General features: G+C 48.7%; 1 protein-coding gene across 3 annotated transcripts in view; it reads left to right on the top strand.

The window, feature by feature from the left end:
- Positions 1-20,104, top strand: part of RHOBTB2 (Rho related BTB domain containing 2) — a 314,611-nt gene that overhangs the window by 291,826 nt on the left and 2,681 nt on the right. For all 3 annotated transcript variants that reach the window (XM_069617690.1, XM_069617691.1, XM_069617692.1), the window contains 2 exons: positions 1,370-1,520; positions 3,265-3,353. In XM_069617690.1, the coding sequence (XP_069473791.1) occupies positions 1,370-1,520; positions 3,265-3,353 (240 nt within the window). The remainder of the gene's footprint in view (positions 1-1,369; positions 1,521-3,264; positions 3,354-20,104) is intronic.

The following is a 20,104-nucleotide window of genomic DNA, read 5'->3' as shown; positions in this document are numbered from 1 at the left end:
AAATAGTGAGTAGGGAGGAGGCGCTACATTTCTGTAGTTTGGGCCAATAATGGGAGGGAAGGGGGCAGGGGTGGAGGAAAGCAGGAATGAAGGGAACAAGAGTGGACAGGATGGAGGGAGTAGATAAGTAAATCTACTCTGTAGTGTAGCAGGACAGTCGAAGGAAGGGAGCAAGAGGGAGAGCAAAGTCTGGAAGGAACGAGTGGTGAGAGAGGTTGATTGTAGAAGTGGAGGAGAGTTTTAAGTAGTGTCCACCCTCTGCCGGTCACGCCCACCCCCTGCATGGGCGCCAGAATGCCGAAGCCACTGCAAAGGCCGGCTTCTGCATCTTAAGGAGGATGTGCAATGTCTGTGATCATATGTTCAGTGCAAAGATGTGTGCAAAGGATCTCCTCTTGTCCTGAGCTGGGGTAAGAGCTGAGATCTCAAAGGGCCCTGCCATGGGAGATCGATCCAGGAGGCGTCCGGTCGGTTTCCTTTTGCCCCTTCTCTCGCCCCGGTGACACGCGTTCGAGGTGATCAGACGTTACAAGGGTCGCTGGAGTTAGAAGTAGTCCGTACGGTTTAAACGCCCTTTTCTTAGCTGGCCATCCCCATCAACCCTATAGGCAATTCATTTTTGGTGTGAAGTTCATTGTATTTAATGTGTAGGGTAGCTAACCTCTTCAATGAAGAATCTACCCTGGCGGCCATGTCACTTAGGGGCAGGCCGAAGTAAAGGGAATTGGGTATCTCGGGGCGAGACTCTAGTACAGTCCATCAAACTTTGCTCTATGCTTCCATTGGGACCAGTCGCATATTGGGGCTTCGGAGGAAACGGCCTTGCAGAGTCCAGATTCCACTCTGCGCAATCACCATCTTGTGGGACAGGGCGTTCAGCAAGGAAGGAGATGCCCGGGACCGTGGGGTGACTTAGTGCGATCCCTAAACACGTTATGCGGGGAGCTGGGTTGTCTTGCTTATTCAGCCTTTGATGCTGGCCAGCCCCGGAGGTCTAAGCGTTGATCCCATCCTTCCCTGCCCTTTGGTGCTACTGCTGATTCCGGTGGGGATGTGGGCCCTTTCACTGATGCTGTCCAACCTGTCTCGAGCCAGTTGTCCCCTCTGCTGGCTGCACTAGTATCGCCCAACTTTCTGCTGACCCCTGATGACTCTGTATTGACCTCAGAATTGGCTGGTGGTGGCCTGTAGATGAACGAGTGCTGAGAGAGAGTGATATCTATGGTGGCAAGGGCAAGAACGGTGCTGATTTCAGACATTCCTGTTCTGACCCCTCTAAAGCCTGGGATGACCCCTGGTGATCTGTGCTGATCTGGTGGGGCCTCCCAATGATGACTTTGCTGACCAAGAGTTTTTTTTCTTCTTTCAGGTACTTATCCCGTACACCACGAGGAGCTGCATGCGGGCTGTTCTGGAGTACCTTTACACGGGGCAGTTCAGTGCCTGCCCAGATCTGGATGCCATCGAGCTAATCATCCTTGCCAATCGCCTGTGTCTTCCTCACCTGGTGGCCCTCACAGGTGTGTGTGTGTGTGTGTGTGTATGTATATCAGGTGCACCATCCTGGTTTGTCTATGCATGCAATTCTTGAACCGAAATGTGGCATCCTGTTTTGTCATGGCTGCACATGTGACATGCTGGTATGTTTGGACCTGTGCACAGCCCATGCCATCTTGACGTTTCTTCAGATGTGTGATGTGCGTGCACACCCTGTTCCACCCTGGTATCTGTGAATGTACGTTATATGTATGCACCACTCTTGCAACACTATAGGTGAGTTTGAACATGTAAGGGGTGTGCATTCTCTGCAACCCTGATGTGCCGGCACATTTACGACATGTGTGCAAAGCCCTTCCATCCTGATGTCATGTGTGCATACATCCTATACAATGCTGGTGTGCCTGCACATGTGCACTGCCTGTGCTGCACTAGTGTCTGCTTTTACAGCATGATACCACACTACTTCTGCACAAATGTGTGCATACACATGCATCTGTCCTAGTGCACTGAGTATTTGCTCTCCTCTCTGGGTGTGCTTTGTGTTGGTGCTCCTGTGCCTGCCAGCTCTCTTAAAGAGGAGTATCCGTCACCTCTCTCAATGTGTACCTGTATCTGCTCCTCTCCTACTGTTGGTGGGCTTGCATCTGCCCCTCCCCCTCTTTGCCCAGCCTTATCCTGCACTTCTTCTTGATGTGTCGGTGTATGCTGCTCTTTTTGTTGCACCTGCATTGTCCCCCTCGTTTGCTTTCTTTTTCTGCACCCTTCACTGAGTATGCTTGTAACGCCCCCTCTGTTGGTGTTCCTCTTTCCTGTTTGTTTCTCCTGGTGTGTGCATGTGTCCCCCCTACTCCTCTTCCTCTGCCTGGCAATCTATTTCCTTGTTTCTGCTCCTATTTCTTTGTGTGGATCTGATCCTTTCGCTTTGTGTGCCTATCTGTGCCCTCTCTGCATCTGCACATTTCTCCTGGTATGCACACATGCTGCCTCTCTCTTGGTTGGGCTGTATTTGCTGAGCCCATCTTAGTGGCCCTGTACTCGACCCCTTTCCTTTTGTGTGCCTTTACCCGATGTTGCTTTTGGTTTGGAAATCTTCTCTTTCAGTCAGTACCCCTTTGTCCGCCTTGAACTGTTGCTGCTGGTCATCTTTGCTTCTCTCGCGACTACTTAGCTGTCTTTGTTTTGTCTGCTTATGTGTCTACATGTCCTGTCTCCTTTATCTGATTGAAGTCTGCTTTGTCTGTTTTACTTTAAGGGCCTACTTCTCTTTCTCCGTTTCATATCTCTTTTATTTTTTTTCTCGGTTTCGCACCTCTGCTTATCTTTGTTTCGTGTTTCTGCTTCTGGCCCGTCACTTTTTCTAAGTGTGTTTTGGGTCTCAGCCCTTTTGTATGCCTCTACTTTGTCTCACATTTCATGTTCCTACTTATGTTTACTGTCTGCTTCTATGTCCAAATATCCTGTCTTTTGTCATTGTTTTACTTTGCTGACAATTTCATGTTGGTACTTCTGCTTGTGCATTACAATTGCTTCTGTGTCAGTTTTGCGCCTGTGCTTATGTAATTGCTGCTGTTTTTGGCTTCCTCACTCTTTGTGCCGGGTTCCCACTAAATGTCTTTCTGGTTTCCTGTTTCTGCGGTCCCTCTTGTTAGTTGGACACTCAAGCATGATTCATGTTCTCTGCGTAATCTGTGTCTCCCACATTCTATGTCGCGGCCACCCACTCTCTGTCCCACATGTTAACACAATATAATGTGTGTTTTACAGAGCAGTACACTGTGACGGGCCTGATGGAAGCCTCTCTGATGCAGGTGGATATTGACGGGGATGTGCTGGTTTTCCTGGAGCTGGCTCAGGTATGAGGGGGCAACCTCTGTGATATGCATTCATTTGATATAGAGTTTCTGTACTGAGAGGGCAGGAAGAGAACCGCAGCGGCCATTTTCCTCCCCCAAATGACGGAACTAGACACATAAACGGTAATATTTCTACACAAACAAAAATATTAGGTAAAGCTTGCCTCTGTGTAAGGCTCCAACCATGTTTGAGGCGAAAGAGGACAAAAGAGCTGAGAAAAGCCCATAGCCTAAAGCACCTGATACAAACTGGTATGGTCTCCCATGCACTTGCGCGTTCTCAATGTCACTGGGCCTAGTAAGATTGCTGTTTTGTTCTCCCCTGTTCCCCTCCCTTACCTTGTCGCGCTCTGAAACACTTGTGTACGAGCGCAATAGAAATTAAATATCAATAACTGTCCCTTGAGCAGTGCCTTGCACTCTTTAGCTGAGGGGACTTTCCGATGGGCATCCCCCCTTCTAGGCCTGACTGGGATTCGAGGTGGTATTGTACGGAGACAATCATTGTGATGCAACAATCTCTGAGCACACACCCAAATAATTCAGAGTTGCCTGTACTGCCCAGCCCCCAATACTGCAAGCGCTTGCACTGGCGCCATCCACAATCATGATTAGTTGGTGTAACCAAGTGTAACCTAGCACCGTCCAGCACTGCCTGGTTTAATCAACGGCTAATCGTCCCATGCCAGCCAAGTTCATTGTTGGGAGGTAGGGGACACTTGTTCGTTTGGTGGGTTCAAAAGAGCTGGCCGCTCCATCTAAATATGTTCTCGGGATGTGTCCTCCTCTAAGGCTGTGAGGCTTAATGTTGCTCCTGGGGCACAAGAGATCTGTTATCCAGATCTTGCTTTCCAAGATGGCTGAACTATCCAGTTCAGTTTCTTTGGTGCTGTATGATGCTCCCGACCATACCTTCCATTACGGTCAACTTGGGGTGTAGTTTGCTCCCGAGCATGTATGAGTCTTGCTCAGATGTCCCGTCCCCATTCCTCCATACTTTTGGGACATTCTGTCCTTCATGGCCGACGGAATGTCCCAAAAGTATAAAGGAAAGGGGACTATGGAGAAGAGTACGGTAGTCACTAAGGTGAGTAACTTTGTTATTTTATCCTTAAGCTCTTTTAGGCTTTGGAGTCCGTATGGCAAGATATTGCTTTCATAAACGGGAATTCACCTCCTGCCCCGTCTCCCTGCTCCCAAGTAGGTGGAAGAGGTCACATTCTTTTTATCAGAGAATCTCAACCATCTTATTTTTGGTCCTTTTTTTCTTTTTTTTTTTTTTTTTTTTACCCTGTTGATTTGCAATTTATTTGGTTGACAGTGTGATTGAACCACATCTGATTGTTTTTATAGGCTGTTTCCAGTCTGTGCAATTAAGATTGAATCGTCTGCATAGGATTAAAATTGGTGTTGGAAAGCCTCTAATTTATTTGGCCGTGCCCCAGGTGGTGGTGAGAATTCATTCATACATCTCATTAAGGTAAGTTGTAGAGCAGGAGCTGGTGTCGGGGGTGGAAACTGGACTTCATGGAGCAGGAGGTATTCCAGTCCTGCCACCCAGGAACTATTAAAGTCGCATAAATGAGTGCCTGGGAAGGTGCATATTTAATGGAGAAATTAGTGCACTCAAAGATTAAGAGGAATGCAGAGATTGAACTAAATCTGCTTTTGTATAGGGATTTAACATTGAGAGATGCACGCGTCCGAATAGCCACGCTGGCGCGCAGGGCCTGGAAGATCATTGAACTTTGTTCCAAAATGTGGCATGCAAACTCCTCTGCCGCTCTCTCCTTTGATATCCTGTTGCTTGTTTCTGTTAATTACTTGCGCTCTTTTGTTGCTTTAAATGTCTTTCCCTTTTACTTACTCTTTCCTTTCCCTTTTTTGTCAATTCTTCTGTCTTGCTGCTAGCTCACTTCCAGCCATTACCCATCTTTTTCACTACACCCATACCTCTGCCACTAGATCGGTTTCTCTTTTGATCGCTGTTGCTACCCCTTTACTGGCACACATTTTGGACTCTGCTACTGACTCTTTGTCCGTGATGCCACCTTGCTTGCTCAATCTGCTGCAGAACGAGAAGATAATACATAGTGTCGCGAGATGCACACTATAACGTTGTCTCCAGTACATATGAGCCATCATTCTTTAAGTGCCTGCATGAGGTTTGATAATTCATTGTTTATAAAACATTCAGATGATTCTATGTGGCACCCTTTGGCATGGGGAGCAGCACGTCCTTCTTTTACACCCCATTTTTTTATCATTCATCTTTTGGGGCCAGGCATATGTGTATCTCAGTGGTGATGCCTAGGCATTTCAGCAGGGCGAGGTCGATTATTACGGTCCTTAATTTTCTCGTTATCTTGAGCAATTAACCACATCAAAAGCCTTAGAAAAATTGAGAAAGTCTGCATCGATCGATCGATCGATCGTTTGTATTGACCTTACCTTTTGTTTGTCCGGGATGTGAAGAGAATTGAAAACCTGGTCAATTGTAGTAAGAGTGTAGCAGAAGCCGCGTAGGATTTTTATTAGGATGTTGTCTTTGATTCATGAGTCAAGTTGTTGGAGAATTTGTTTTGTGAATCGTTATTGGTCCTGATCAATGATGCTTATTGGTCTATTTCAGGCGTCTGACTTTTGGCTCTCCACGCGGGGCGTGGGGGGCGGGACCCATCATATTCAAATAAAACAAATTGCACACATGGGACCACTTCCTTTTGCCCTTAAGCGTGAAGGTTCTCCTGCTTGCAGTTTTCAACCTGTCCACCACGTAGTGGAAAAGTTAAAGTAAAGCATGGGCAACATCACCTTTACTCTTTACTTTGCTGCTTAATTGGTGGAAAATTGTAGATGCCTCTTGCAGTTTGCTTGTGAGAGCCATTTATAATGGAATCCGCCTGCTTTTACCGGCTGGTAATTTTAGGTGGCTTCCAAAGGAATCCATAGCATTCTCGCCTGCATGAAAATCCATGCTGGTAGGAAGGCAGCTGCATTTGTCCGGCTGAACAGGAAACTGAGCCACCCCCTTCATGACTCAGCTTTACAAACGCGCACAAATGAGACTGATCTTAAAAAGTGGCAGTGATCGGTTCTTTTGCCACTTGTTTCCTGATCCACTTCACTTGGAAAAGGACGCCCTCGTGCTTTGCACTACACCTGCCAACAGCCCTAGCCAGAATAGTCTCTGGTGAAAAGATTGTGAGAGTCCATGATATTCGTGGAGCCACAGGTTGCAGACCCCTGGCTTTTGCAAATTTGGTGTTCCAAAAGGCCTTTTTCTTGTATATTTGGGACACTTGTTGAGTGATCCCATGAGTGGGGTAGAGGACCCGTCGTCTGGATGGCTCTGAACACATTGATCAGGACTAGCTCCCACCACTGCTCGAATCGTTGTACGTTCTCCAGGGATCACGTTTGTTTCGGGTACTTACCCAAGGTTAATCTTGATATTCCCGGAATACCATTGGTGTAATGTATGCACGCTGCCCCTTTACATGCAGAGAGGTCCAAGTGATGTGTCTATAGCTAAGTTAAAAATCACTCCTATGAGGAACTTTTACTTAACGCCAACATACAGAAAACTAGAAATGAATGTATAGAGTTCATACCTGGATTATTACATGCTTGGAGACCATGAGAAAAAGGATCCAATCCATGATTACACCTCAAACTCCCTTAGTCTGGACAGAGGAATACAATTCACGTTTTAGTACAATTTGGAAAGAGGGCTGATGGATAACAGTTGGAAACTTAGTTGAAACTACAATTTCATTATTTACAGTGAAGAAGTTGTCCAGAAAGCCCCAATAATTCTAATAAGGATGTCTGACGTCATTCTATAGTTAAATCTACTTAAAACAGAATTTTTATTAGCAACATATCATGTGATCTAGGAAGTAACTAAACCTAGAGATTAAAGTGGAAATGTAAAATTGAGCTTGAAAGAGAAATCTTTATAGGTATCTGGAATAAATTGGACATAATTGTAAGGAGAATGCAATGGGAAACGACTTTCCGTCGGAACGGCAAGAACTTTGACTCTCTCAAGCACTTCACTTGAGTAAACCCTTGGAGTTTATTCACTCACGTCACCATAAGGTTTATGGGTGATTTGCTCTTCTCCCTGTCACTTCCGCTCGCACATCACTGACCTGGAATTCAGAGACGGGGAATGAGCGGGATTCTGGACTTCCTCTTGCGCCCTTTCGCTCGCTCCTTTGGGTGAGAATAATAAATGCAGTTCCCGGAGGCTTTGAGACTTTAGAGAACCTAGCATGATGGAAGGCAGCCCTTAAAAGTGTTACCTTTTTACGAAAAGTCATTGAGAAATCTCAGCCCCTGCAGAAACTGAGAATTTAGCTTTTAGAAACATTTTATTCCGGGGCATCGAGGGCTGGGCCAACCTTCTCTTTTCAGATGCCTCACACATTAGCAGCGGTTTGCACCAGCTGATGACAGCCTGGCCCCAAGTCATGCATGCCACATTCTACCAGTCTTGGATTTCCATGCTGGGTCTTGGAGGCTCAGACCCTAAATGGAACAAACGAAACCAGTACCATCATCCAAAGGGAAGCTAAGACTAGCTGAAGCTGACACATGATATCGGGCCACTAGGCAGCTACGGCCTACATCTGTAACTCCGAAGATGCCTGGGAAAACACTGATGGCCTTTGGCTACGTTGCCGAGCTTCAACGAGCATGACACATTGAATTGTGATCACAGTAAGATGAAAAAACATTTTTAGAAGCTCAGTAAACTTTCCCTGTGGAACTGTTGTACGTGTGCCCTGGTTTCTATTGTTCATTAGTACCCGGCAATGCAAATCCACGGGATACACTACTTGTGGATTGGCTATTTTCCGAGCCATACCACATTGTAATCCTGTGGACGCACTTGCGTGCATCGCGTGGCAGGGGTCGTAGTATTTTTTTTTTTTTCTTTTCAGACGAATATGGAAAGGGAGAAGGGACCACACGTAGTCCCTTCTCTCTTTTCCAAGGTGGGCATTTTTTGTGTTGACTATGGCCGCCACGGACTATGTTTTCTGTCCACAGCAGACACTTTTTTTAAAAAAACTTTATCTTTTTTTTTTCTGGCTGCGAAACACAACGCATGTCGCAGCCGGCAAAAAAACATTAGTACCCCGGTCTAACGGGCTGGGGTACTAATGGCAGTAGGCCCCTTGACGGCAGGCCATTAACGCCCACGGTAATGCCAGCAGGGCCTTTAAGGCCCTCGCTACACTTGTGCCTGTAACTATGGGCCCTTTGCGCATTACCTTTGGCGGTAATGCCCCGCTGTCTCTGGGCTTACTGCCTCATTTACCCCCTGAAGGGGGGTGCTGACCACTCTGGATACTCGGAACGTGGGCTGTATTGTCTAGTACAAGCCCACGTTCCGTGCAGCCTGGGTAGCCAGCACCCCTTCCTGTCCCCACTCCCCCTCACTTTAGCAACCGTGTAGTTTCTTACATGGGTATTGATGTCTTTTATGTTTCATTTATTTATTTTTTTAAATATAAAAAGAAAATCTACCTTTGGTGCCCGGCACTGCACAGTGCTGCTGTCCCCCTCAGTCCGGTTTTCATGTTAATGACGTCACAGTCATCGACAATGAAAATTGACTGAGGCTTACAGCAGCACTGCACTGCACCAGGACATGCAGGAAAGGTAAGTTCCTTTTTAAAGAAAATGTTTTAAATAAAAATAAAACACCATCAGCACCCGTGTAGAGAACGTAGCAGCAGGCCGATTGTTAACGCCACCACTGCCCTCGTTAAGGGACCCTCGCGGACAGGATCTGCCTGCCGCCTCAGGGCACATTGCCTCATTAGAGTGATCATGCATTGAGTGCACTAGAACTCTCCAGTCCAAGAGCCTGCATGGGACTTATTCACACTAGCAATTGGTGTGCCAAGAGCAGGATTTATTCCCTCTTTATCATCAACAATAGTTTGTCCTACTACCAGTGATTACACGTGCACCCCTTGATCTCACTTGTAACGTTCCGTTTGTTTGTTACATTTCCATCCTATTGATGCTGCTGTTAAGCTCTCATTCTTTCCCCTTCCCCTTCCCCCACAGACCCTGATCTGGTTCCTTCCAGACAGGGCACAAAACCCTACTATCCAGACAATCCACTGCGCTGGAAGACCACTACAGTGGTGTTGGGTGCAGTAGAAAATGCCTGTGCAGTGACATCACTGTGCCAGTGACCTGACACAAACCTAATTGAGTATGTAGTTGTTGTCTGGTCCATCATTTTACCGCCCACATCTTCCCAACAAGAGCTCAACCTTCCCCACGTTTCAAAGGCTTGGGACCCTTGTGAGCATTGTGACCAGAAGGAACACGGAACAACCCGCATAATGGGTGTGTACACTTATGCCATGGACTGGCTCGGGTCCAATAAGGCGTCAAACATTTTGATGGTAAAGCGGATTACAAGAGCTGTGCCTAAAAGATTCCCGGGTGCCCAAAGGTATGAGCGCAGAGAATATCACTGCTCTCCCCAAGTACCTTGCTTCCTTATGTGTTCTACTCCCCTCAACGCCCCTTCCGCCTAACCTATAGCACATACTCTGGCTCCAAGATAAGATGGTACACATGAAGTTGATGTATATAGGTGACCCATTTCCTCACTGCACTACCAACCTGGTGCCCTTTAACTACAGAGGCCTAGCTACTTCTACCACACTGCCAGCACTTGCTCTTCCATACTCTAACATGACCTTCCTCTCTCCCGTTGTCATGGGTATGGAAAAGAGAACAACTGTTAAGAATGAGGCTGTTGGGGGGGCGTGGCTTGGAGCGCCATCGATGTGGTCGCTCCTCTGAGGCCGCCCGTGGGATGCCCGCCGCCGAATTACGGCGGTTTTAAGCGGGGTTCCGCGTCGCCAATGCCATCTAAAGCGACCGGAACCGACATGGCACAACCTGGCTAAACATAGCCCTCGACCGAGGAGGCGTTCTACCAGAATTCAGCGGCTGAACGTCTCCCCTGTCTTCGACCGAAGAAACCAAGATGGCCGCCAAGCCGGAACCCAGCAGCACACTCCGCACCTGGCGGTAGTGGGGCCCTAGAACACTGAGGAGCTGGAGAGGGGGAGCGGAATCTAAACCAAGGCGACCCAGAACACTCCGGGTTGCTGCCTCGGCGACCACGGCTTACATACACTCTGAGGGACCGAGAGAGCAGGCTTCCACCCCTCCCCCCGCGGCCATCCTGCATCATCCCCGACGGAGACCCTCTCCCCACACCAACGTTTCCTGGGGCGCCCCTGCCCACTCCCCCAGATCTAGTCCAGAGCGGGGGTCGAGGTGAGGAACTCCCCGAGTGCAGTCTCCCGCCGTCCTAGGCCTCGCTGCTACTCTCTTAATCAAGACCGCCTGACACAAGCAACATGTCGAGGCAGACAAAGGTGAGCAAGGGCACAGATATCTCCACCATGTTTACGGCTCCGGAGAAACCCAAGCAACAGGATCCTCCTAAACTGACCCCACAGAAGCCACAAGAGGATAGGGGTGCTCTCGCCACCAAAGGAGACCTGATAGCCTTCATGGCGGACATCAAATCGGAGTTCCGCGCCTGCCTCGCGGAACTCACCGCTAAAGTTGACCAAACGGATCAGAGGGTCACAGAACTTGAACAGAGGCTCGGAGAGATCGAGGACCATTCCCAGGATCACGCTACCACACTGGGGGAAGTGCAAAAGTCTATCGATTCCCTCCATCACAAATACGAGATCCTGGAGTTCAAACATGAAGACCTGGAAAATAGGGCACGTCGAAATAACCTCCAAATTCGGGGCGTCCCGTCCTCTATCCCTGACAACAAACTAGCGGACTACGTGGGGGACTACGTGGGAAGCTTCTTCGAGGCCTTACTCCCGGATCTGGACAAATCCCAGCTCCTGCTGGACCGGACCCACAGACTCTGCCCGCGCCGTGGGACAGATTCGGACCCCCCCCAGCTGTTATCACCAGGGTCCATTTCTTTACGACGAAAGAGGCAATATCAGCGATCAGTCGCCAAGGAGATGAGATCACTTTTCAGAGCACTCCTCTTCAAATATACCAGGACTTCTCACCACTCACCCTCCAGAAAAGAAGAGCACTTCGGCCTCTGACATTGTTCCTCCAGGAGCAACAGATCCGTTACAGATGGCTGTTTCCGACAGCTCTCCAGTTTACATATAATGGCACCCTACGCCGAATCAGCCACTTGGAAGACGCTGAGAAAATCTTACACCCAACCTCACCCCGAGATCCTTCCACGCCAATCCCAGAGGGGACAGAAGATTCTGGACCGCTTCCCTCTCCAAAGCCCAAACGCACGCCATGGTCGTCGACCCAGCGGAACAACAGAAAGAGATGAACGGGGACGCTTCCACGATCTCAGGCTCCGTCAGCAAGTAAGCCTGGACACAGATGCCCCTGCTTGAAGTCGGACCCGCCACCTAGATTTCGAGCTCACCAACCTTGAACACGGTGGCGGCGGGCCACACCCATGGTTCATACCCACTCCAAGGATACTTTCCACCCTTTGTTCCTTGGAAACCCACAGTACACGATACGTGATGGGACAGTTGGCCCTGTTGGCCTTAGGTACGACCGTACTGACAATGTCGGTCTTCCTCCCTGTTAAAGTTGCGGCCCCCCGTTGGGGCTCTGCGTTAAAACCTCAAGTGCAGGATGATATCAAGAGTTTCCCCAACAGACATGGCAGTTGAGCCACCACCCTTTGACCCCCCCCAACCCAAGGAACGGGGAGTGAGTCTTCAGAGGACCTTCAGTCGCTTCGGATCCTTTCCCTGAATGTTAATGGCCTGAACTCCCCCAACAAGCGAAAGGCAATTCTACTGAAACTTCGTGACGAAGACGCAGCGATAGCTATGGTTCAAGAGACCCACCTGCTGCCGGCAGATGTATCCCGCCTTCGATCCCGGTTATTCCCGCTCCAATTCTTCGCCTCTGGCACAAATAAAAAAGGAGGTACGGCGATTCTCTTCAGGAAAGATCTGAACCCACAGATTCTGGAAACGAAAATATGCCCAGAAGGCCGATTTACAGCGATTAAATGCCTCCTAATGGGAGACCTATATACCCTCATTTCAGTATACGCTCCCAACACTGGACAGTCACACTTCTATGACTCCTTGGGCACATCTCTCGCTAGCTTTGTGGAGGGCCAAACAATTGTCGGCGGGGATTTCAACGGGGTTCCTGACCCCACCAAAGACCGATCACACCCTCCGACTCCAAGCGACTTCGCCCAAGCACTCAGCCTCCTTCGATTCTTCAGGACGCTGGAGATAATAGACTCATGACGGGTGTTCCACCCTGACGAAAAAGATTTCTCCTTTTACTCTTTTGTCCATCGCACCTTCTCAAGGATCGACCTGTTCCTGATCTCCCCGCATACGTTCCCCTCAGTCAAAGAGGTCACCATTGGCACAAGAGCGATATCCGACCATGCCCCAGTGCTCCTGGAACTCCGGGTTCATAACCCTAACCCCAACATCCCGCGTAAATGGATGCTGTACGACCCGATCCTCAACGACATGGCCACCAGAGACAAGATCGCAACGGGAATAAGAAACTTCTTTAACGAAAAATCAGCCTCAGACACCTCATTAGCGAACAACTGGGACGCCATGAAGGCAGTAATCAGGGGCTCCCTAATAGCCCAAGGTGCGGCCTACCATCGAGACAGACGTCGGACCCGGACGGCCCTAGAGAACGAACTAAGAGAGGCCGAGGCACTCCACAAGGAGAAAGGCTAGTCCCCCAAAACACAACGGATCATCCGTACGGCACGGAAAAAACTGGAAGCCCACTACGCGGAACAAACCGCCCAGCTAATGGCGAAGGCCAAACAGTCATACTATGCGAAGGGCAACAAGGCGAACATGTTTCTGGTGGCAAAACTAGCCAAGCAGAGACGCATCAACGCAATCACGGGCCTGCGTGATGCCAACGGGGTCACACTATACTCAGAGCCCGAGAAGCAACGCCTTGCAATAGAGTACTAAGCCCAAATCATGAAAGCAACCCCACGAAACTTATCACAACAGCAGGAATACCTGCAGCAGGCAGCAGTGCCCCGGATCTCCGACGCAACAAGAGACGAACTGGAGGAGCCCATCACAGGGGAGGAAATTGAGGAGGCCATCAAATCACTTAAAACACGTGCCCCGGCCCAGATGGCTTCTCAACCAGGTTCTATAAACTATTCAGAGCACAACTGACCCCCCAGCTGGCTACCCTATTCAACTCCTTCAAGGAAACGGGTGCCGTGACCCCATTGATGCAGGAATCAACCACCATCCTCCTGCCCAAACCTGGAAAAGACCCAAGAAGCATAACATCCTACAGACCAATCGCACTCTTAAATTTCGGTGCGAACATATACTCAAAAATTCTAGCAACCCGCTTGAATCGCATCTTGCCGAAGATCATCCACCCCGATCAGGCAGGTTTTATCCTACACCGGACAGCAGGTGACAACATCCAGAGAACCCTAAACCTGGTGGACCTCGCCTCCCGGAACACCCAAAAACTAGTCTTAGTGGCTCTCGACGCAGCTAAGGCGTTTGATAGGGTGGATTGGACGTTTATGAGACACACCCTAGGGGCCTTCGGCTTCGGACCAGCTTTCCAAACGATGGTTCTAGCCAACTATGATAGCCCTAAAACAAGCCTGAGGATCAACGGCCACAACTCGGCCCCAATCCCCTTATCATGCGGAACCCGGCAAGGCTGTCCACTGTCGCCCTTGCTCTTTGCTCTCACCATGGAGCCCTTCGCACAAAAAATTATGCAGAATGACCAAATCAAGGGCATACAAAGTGGCCCCACGCACCATAAACTCGCCCTATACGCGGATGACATTTTGCTCACGATCTCGGAGGCCCACTCAACCCTCAAACACGCGATACACGAAATCGCCAGCTACGGCGAAGTCTCAGGCCTCACCATAAACTTCGATAAATCATCCGCCTTGGGTATTGGCCTCACCCCAGCAGAACAAGAACCATTGACTAGGATGTGCCCAATAACATGGGAAAAGAGCGCCATCCCCTATCTAGGGGTCTACATCCCGGCTGACCCAAGGGATACGTACAAAGCCAATTTTCCCTGACTCTTCAAAGAACTGGAAGGCGACTTGAAGCGCTGGGAGACCCAAGAGATCTCCCTGCTCGGGCGCATCACTGCATGCAAGATGAACCTCCTTCTGAGATTCCTATACACATGCGCCTCACTACCAGTGGCAATCCCCACGCCAACTCTCCGAGGGATCCAGAGGAAAATTCTGAACTTTATCTGGAGAGGTAAGAAAGCGGGAATCCCTCTCAGAACTATGTTGGGGAGCTCCAAATTGGGAGGGCTAGGGGTCCCAGACCTACAGGCCTACAGAGTGGCAGCCCAACTGGCCCAGGTCCAGGCCTGGCAAAATATGACAAACCGCCCCAGATGGGTGGAGCTGGAACAATTACGGGCACCCCTCCCCCTGCGATTTCTACCACACATCCCGCCCCCCCTCAGGACCCATTGGGGAGAGCTCCTACTATCAACTAAACACACCCTCAGCACCTGGGACTGGGCACTAAAACGAAAGGGAGTGCCAAGAGGACTGAGCCCATGTTCCCCGGTCTTTCATAATCCAACGTTCACACCGGGTATGAATCCTCGCAACTTTCCTAACTGGATCAAAGGTGGGCTGGAGACCATAGACCAGCTGTATACGGGGGAGAGACCTCTCACATTCGCCCAATGCAAGGAGAAGTTCCAACTCCAGGAACGGGATAGATTCACATATATTCAACTACGCCACTGGTGCTCGCATCCCCAAACCTTGCAAGCAGCAACACGCCCTCCTACTGCCTTAGAACTCACCCTGGGAGATCTTCCAACCCGCGGCAGAGTATCCACCCTGTACAGACGCTTTCTAAGCGACTTCCTGACCACAAGAACCCGCTGCATGGCCCAATGGGAAGCGGACCTGGGTCACCCGATAGAGGATCAAACCTGGGTTGACATATGGACCAGAACACATACCTCGTCCACCTGCATCACCAATAGGGAATGTGCATATAAGATCACGCTGCGGTGGTACTATCCGCCCCTCAGACTTCACCATATGAACCCCCAGGTGGACCACTCTTGCTGGAGAGGATGCGGCCACCCAGGCTCCTTCTTCCACATGTGGTGGGACTGCCCGAAGATCCAACCATTCTGGAAAGCTTGCCTAGGGTCCATCTCACAAATTACCGGAACAACGATTCCCTTGGAACCAGAACCGCTTTTGCTGGGTGCTCCAATTCCCGGGACCTATCCGCGCTCCGGACCCAGAGCGAAACTAGTGACTCACTGCCTACTAGCAGGGAAAACGGTGGTGGCCCGAACCTGGAAAACCCCGGAAGGCCCTCACATAGCCCAATGGTGGACCAAACTTTGGGACATTCTGATAGCGGAGAAGGTGACAGCAGCACAAGCGGGAACTCTTCATCGTTTCCAGAATATCTGGGCCCCAGTGTTGGAATTCGACCAGCGCTTCCCTGCCCTGACCTACAAACCCACCAGGGCCCGCTGGATCTTAAAAAATCAGGAGATCCCAGAGGAAGACACATAGTCGCTGAGGCCCAATTCGGACTGCCCGGGAGGGAGGAGCCCGCCTACAGGGCCTATGGGACAGATGGACCAGGGGGAGGAGGGAGGGAGAAGTCGCAGGGGGGGGGTAGAGGACTGGGGTTCAACATGCCTAAATAACCACTGCTTATAATGTCTGTACTTATCATCCTGCCTTGATTTAAAATAAACAAAGTTAAAAAAAGAATGAGGCTGTCATGCTAACTTAGTTCAACTTGCATGATGGTAACACCAGATGGTTGAATATTCCTTTCGGCCTGGTCACTCTGCTCCCAAAGCAGTGAAATCAACGGCTCTGACATTCGTTTCCTGCAGGAAATCTCCCTCCCTTAGAAAGCCATTTGGGGTGGCCTTCTCACTTCACCCCTTGCTCGCTGTGCATGTGCTGAACATGGTGAACAACAGTACAGGGGGAAAGTATTTGTACATAAACTGCATCTTCTATACGATAGATCCAATCGTCTCGACTCGCTGCTTCTATCGGGAGTATGCTCAGACTTGCCATCTTTAACTGCAACATGTTGTGGGGCCAAGTAGTCGCGACTCGCTGCTTCTGTCGCGAGTATGCTCAGGCTTGCCATCTTTAACTGCAACATGTTGTGGGGCCAAGTAGTCGCGACTCGCTGCTTCTGTCGCGAGTATGCTTAGGCTTAACTGCAACATGTTGTGGGGCCAAGTAGTCGCGACTCGTTGCTTCTGTCGCGAGTATGCTTAGGCTTAACTGCAACATGTTGTGGGTCCAAGTAGTTGCGACTCGCTGCTTCAGTTATGAGTATGCTCAGGCTTGCCATCATGCCCCTACGTTTGTAACAAATGCCAACCTCTGCTGCAGTGGTTGTTCACATGGGGCCAATCCTTTGAAGGAGATGCTTAGACGGTCATTCTCTCTGTGATACCACCCATGCTTATGCACGTTCTCAAGATGTCGCGAAAGAGGCTGTGCCAATTTGCGCAAGCTTATGCTCATAAGACATTCCTGTGCTTTAAGAAGCTTTTGAAGCAACTAATTTAGTGTCCTGCAACCAGCGACACCGTGCTCAGCAACAGCATGCCACTGTATAAATACTGTGCTGCGTATCCTGCGCCAGCGGACACGAAGTGCCTTATGCACCAAGGGTTGATGAAACCTCGGCCACCATAATAGTAGAATATGAGTGTGTGCATAACTGCTGTGTTGATTGGGCCTAACCTTGCTTCTGCTAGAGAAGATGAGCTTCCTGGCAAGCGGATGACCGTGCAGCTTCTGCTACTCAGCCTTTGGGCTTACTGCACAAAATTACCCAGTCTTGCTTTTAAGTGGAGCAGGTCACTTTAATGTGACAGGCCACAGCTCACAAAAACCGCTAACCTGGCTCCCTGAAAAAAGTTCAACCCCCCCAAAAAAACAAATTGCTGAAAAAATTGCATGAGGAAAACCTTATCCATATCGTCCTTCTCTGGGGAAATTCGTTGCATCCACATGTTGCTTTCCTGTCCTATTCCTGTTTCCTTCTTGGTGCAATCCTTTCACCCTGCTCGCCTGCCCCTCGCTTCACCCACTATGCAGCCTTTCCCCCCACACCTTTCATCCACCATTACCATTTTTATTGAGAACCCCATTCTTTTCTCTTCATCCTAAATGGGGCAGGAGGGCAACACCACTTTCATCTAGAATCTGACCCAGCATCCCATAGCTACCCCTCACACCCCTTACTTAAATGTCCTCTTACCTTTAGCACCTTTCAGTGCATTTTGGTTTGGTTATTTTGACAGTTTTTTGGCCGCTTTGTTTAGCCAGACTGAAATTCATCCCTTTTTATTGTTAAAAAGACCCCACTGCACTGAATGACTTGTTTTGTTTAAGAGCTAAAGTTACAGTCCACAAGTCACTCATTTTGGGGTGCCGCTTGATGAAATGAAGTTTAATCAGTACATTGCTTACTCCCTAAACATTCTCGCTTTGGTAAAATAGTGTTGATATTACAAATAAAGCACTGTAAAAAGACTGGTTTATTGGTTTAATCGTCACCAAAAAAAGAAATGCCAAACTTTAAAGTTCTCAGTTTCCAAAATGCATCTGAAACGTACCCTACTTATAACATTGCAATCTTAAAATGTGTTTGTGCGCGTAGATCAAATCAAAACAATCTATTCAATTACCCAATGAAATTGGACGTTCGCTGCTCACCTGGAAATAACTTGCAAACTGCAATACATCGTTTCCTACTTTAAGTCACAACGTCGAGTAAGCCCTCTCTGCTTCATTTAATCCGCTCTAATCTATCCCTATTGTGAAGCGCCATTGGCTCTGGACTATTTCCCATGGTAATTGCATGTGGGCCTTTTGTCTACATGGTTATTGTTTTTTGCCCAGTTCTTCTGTTCGTTCAGTGTTACTTGTTATGTTGCGTTGGTTCTGGACATTGTGCAGCAGATTGCTGGATTGGGTTTTTGACCTGTTTCTTAACACACTGTCTTTGTTTGGCTGCTAGAATTAAGTTGCCTCTGCTTCTCAAACGGGTTTAGATGACCAGTTTATCTTGTCTGTTTCTGCAGGTTTTTTAATGGATTTTGGGCTTGTTCTGTAGGTTTTCTCTTGGAGTCAGTTTTTGGCATAGAGTAAGGCTTGTATTTAATGTTTCTGCACAGTCTTAGTTTGTTTGGGGTTTAGATCTTGAGATAATTGAATTCGTTTTAGGCCCATTTCTACAGGCATCGGTTTTCCTCATCAAAATAGTGTATTCAGGTGAAATCCACCTAATTTAATTGTGAAATGACTCATGCTAAAATCCAAATAAAATTACTTCAATGAAAATTCAGCTAACATCACATAATTAATCAATACTTCACTATGCAAATACCACATCAATGCAGCGCCATCTAATAGAGTACTCCAAACACAAAAACCTGTGATTAAATTAATAGAATGTTTTTTTAAGGTTGCTGTTCAACATCCTTTGGGACATGACGGCTGCCTGGATCTTCTCTTGCACGCCCGGTGCAGAGAATTGGACACCCCTATATATTACGTTGCGTGAGGTTGACAATAACACGTGATCCACTAAGTGGATAAATATTGTGATTTGTTAATATCGGTCTGCGTCAGGACCTCCTTTGCCTCTTAGAAAGAGGGCAAATAAAGTGGCCCCGATCCTCTTTCTGAAACGTACAGTAAGAGCAACCCTTGTGGCATTGGTGTTGATGGCCCTTTGCCTACGCACATCCTCGGGTAAAGCGATGCAGCGTTTACTATGGGGCTCGGATTCCGAGCAATCGCCTTCTGATTCGGGTGCCAATCCATGAGCGTAGATTTCAGCTCCCTTTGCTGTATTGGTTTGTCCCATCCAGGCTATGCCAGAAACACATCTAGGTTTATCTACAGAAGCACATGTCTCGCTGCTGATGGCCGCAGAAGGGTATTGGGAATTACAGAACCTTTCCTACAGGCTACTAAACACGGGGAGGACCTCATCTTTGCCCAATAACATAAAACATTTAGCTTCAATGTTTGTTGTGGGCCTGCGCACCATTCATGAGTTTGCTTTAATCTGTTTTTTGGACCGGTTTCTGCACACCGTGTTCGCTGCATCTTGCAGGAACAGGCAGTTGTCTGCAGGTTGGTGGAACGCATTCATCATACATCTCAGGGCATACTTGCCAAGATCACTTTATTAATGCAGTCTCTCTCCGTTACAGTGCATGGAGCAATTTTGCATCAACTCACAGTGCGGCTTCTCGGCTATTCCACACTCCGGATTACTCTCCTTCTCGCTTAATTCCTTTACCCTGCACCCTTGGAGTCTCCTCCTGAGGCCTGCTGCTAGAAACAGTTGAATTGGTGACCTGCTTGCAGCAAAGAGCCAGCGTGCATAATAGAATGCCTTGCTGTCTCGCACAACCTCAAACAGAGCCTTACAGGCCACAAGCATGCCAGCGCATAGTGCCACGCCTCCAACGGAGCTTGGCATACCTTCTCTCTATCGCTCCCTCTGTCCGTCTCCGTATTCCCTCTTCCTGGCCGTGTTCATCTCATTGCTTGCGGGTGAGTTTAGGATGGTTGCTAGATTGCACGATACAATCATGGAATAGACCATGACATTGGGTCTCATTACGAG

The sequence above is a fragment of the Ambystoma mexicanum genome, chromosome 10 (assembly GCF_040938575.1).
Source record: "Ambystoma mexicanum isolate Mex_15411 chromosome 10, UKY_AmexF1_1, whole genome shotgun sequence".
NCBI classification, from domain to species: domain Eukaryota; kingdom Metazoa; phylum Chordata; class Amphibia; order Caudata; family Ambystomatidae; genus Ambystoma; species Ambystoma mexicanum.
This window is presented reverse-complemented; position numbering and strand designations above follow the sequence as displayed.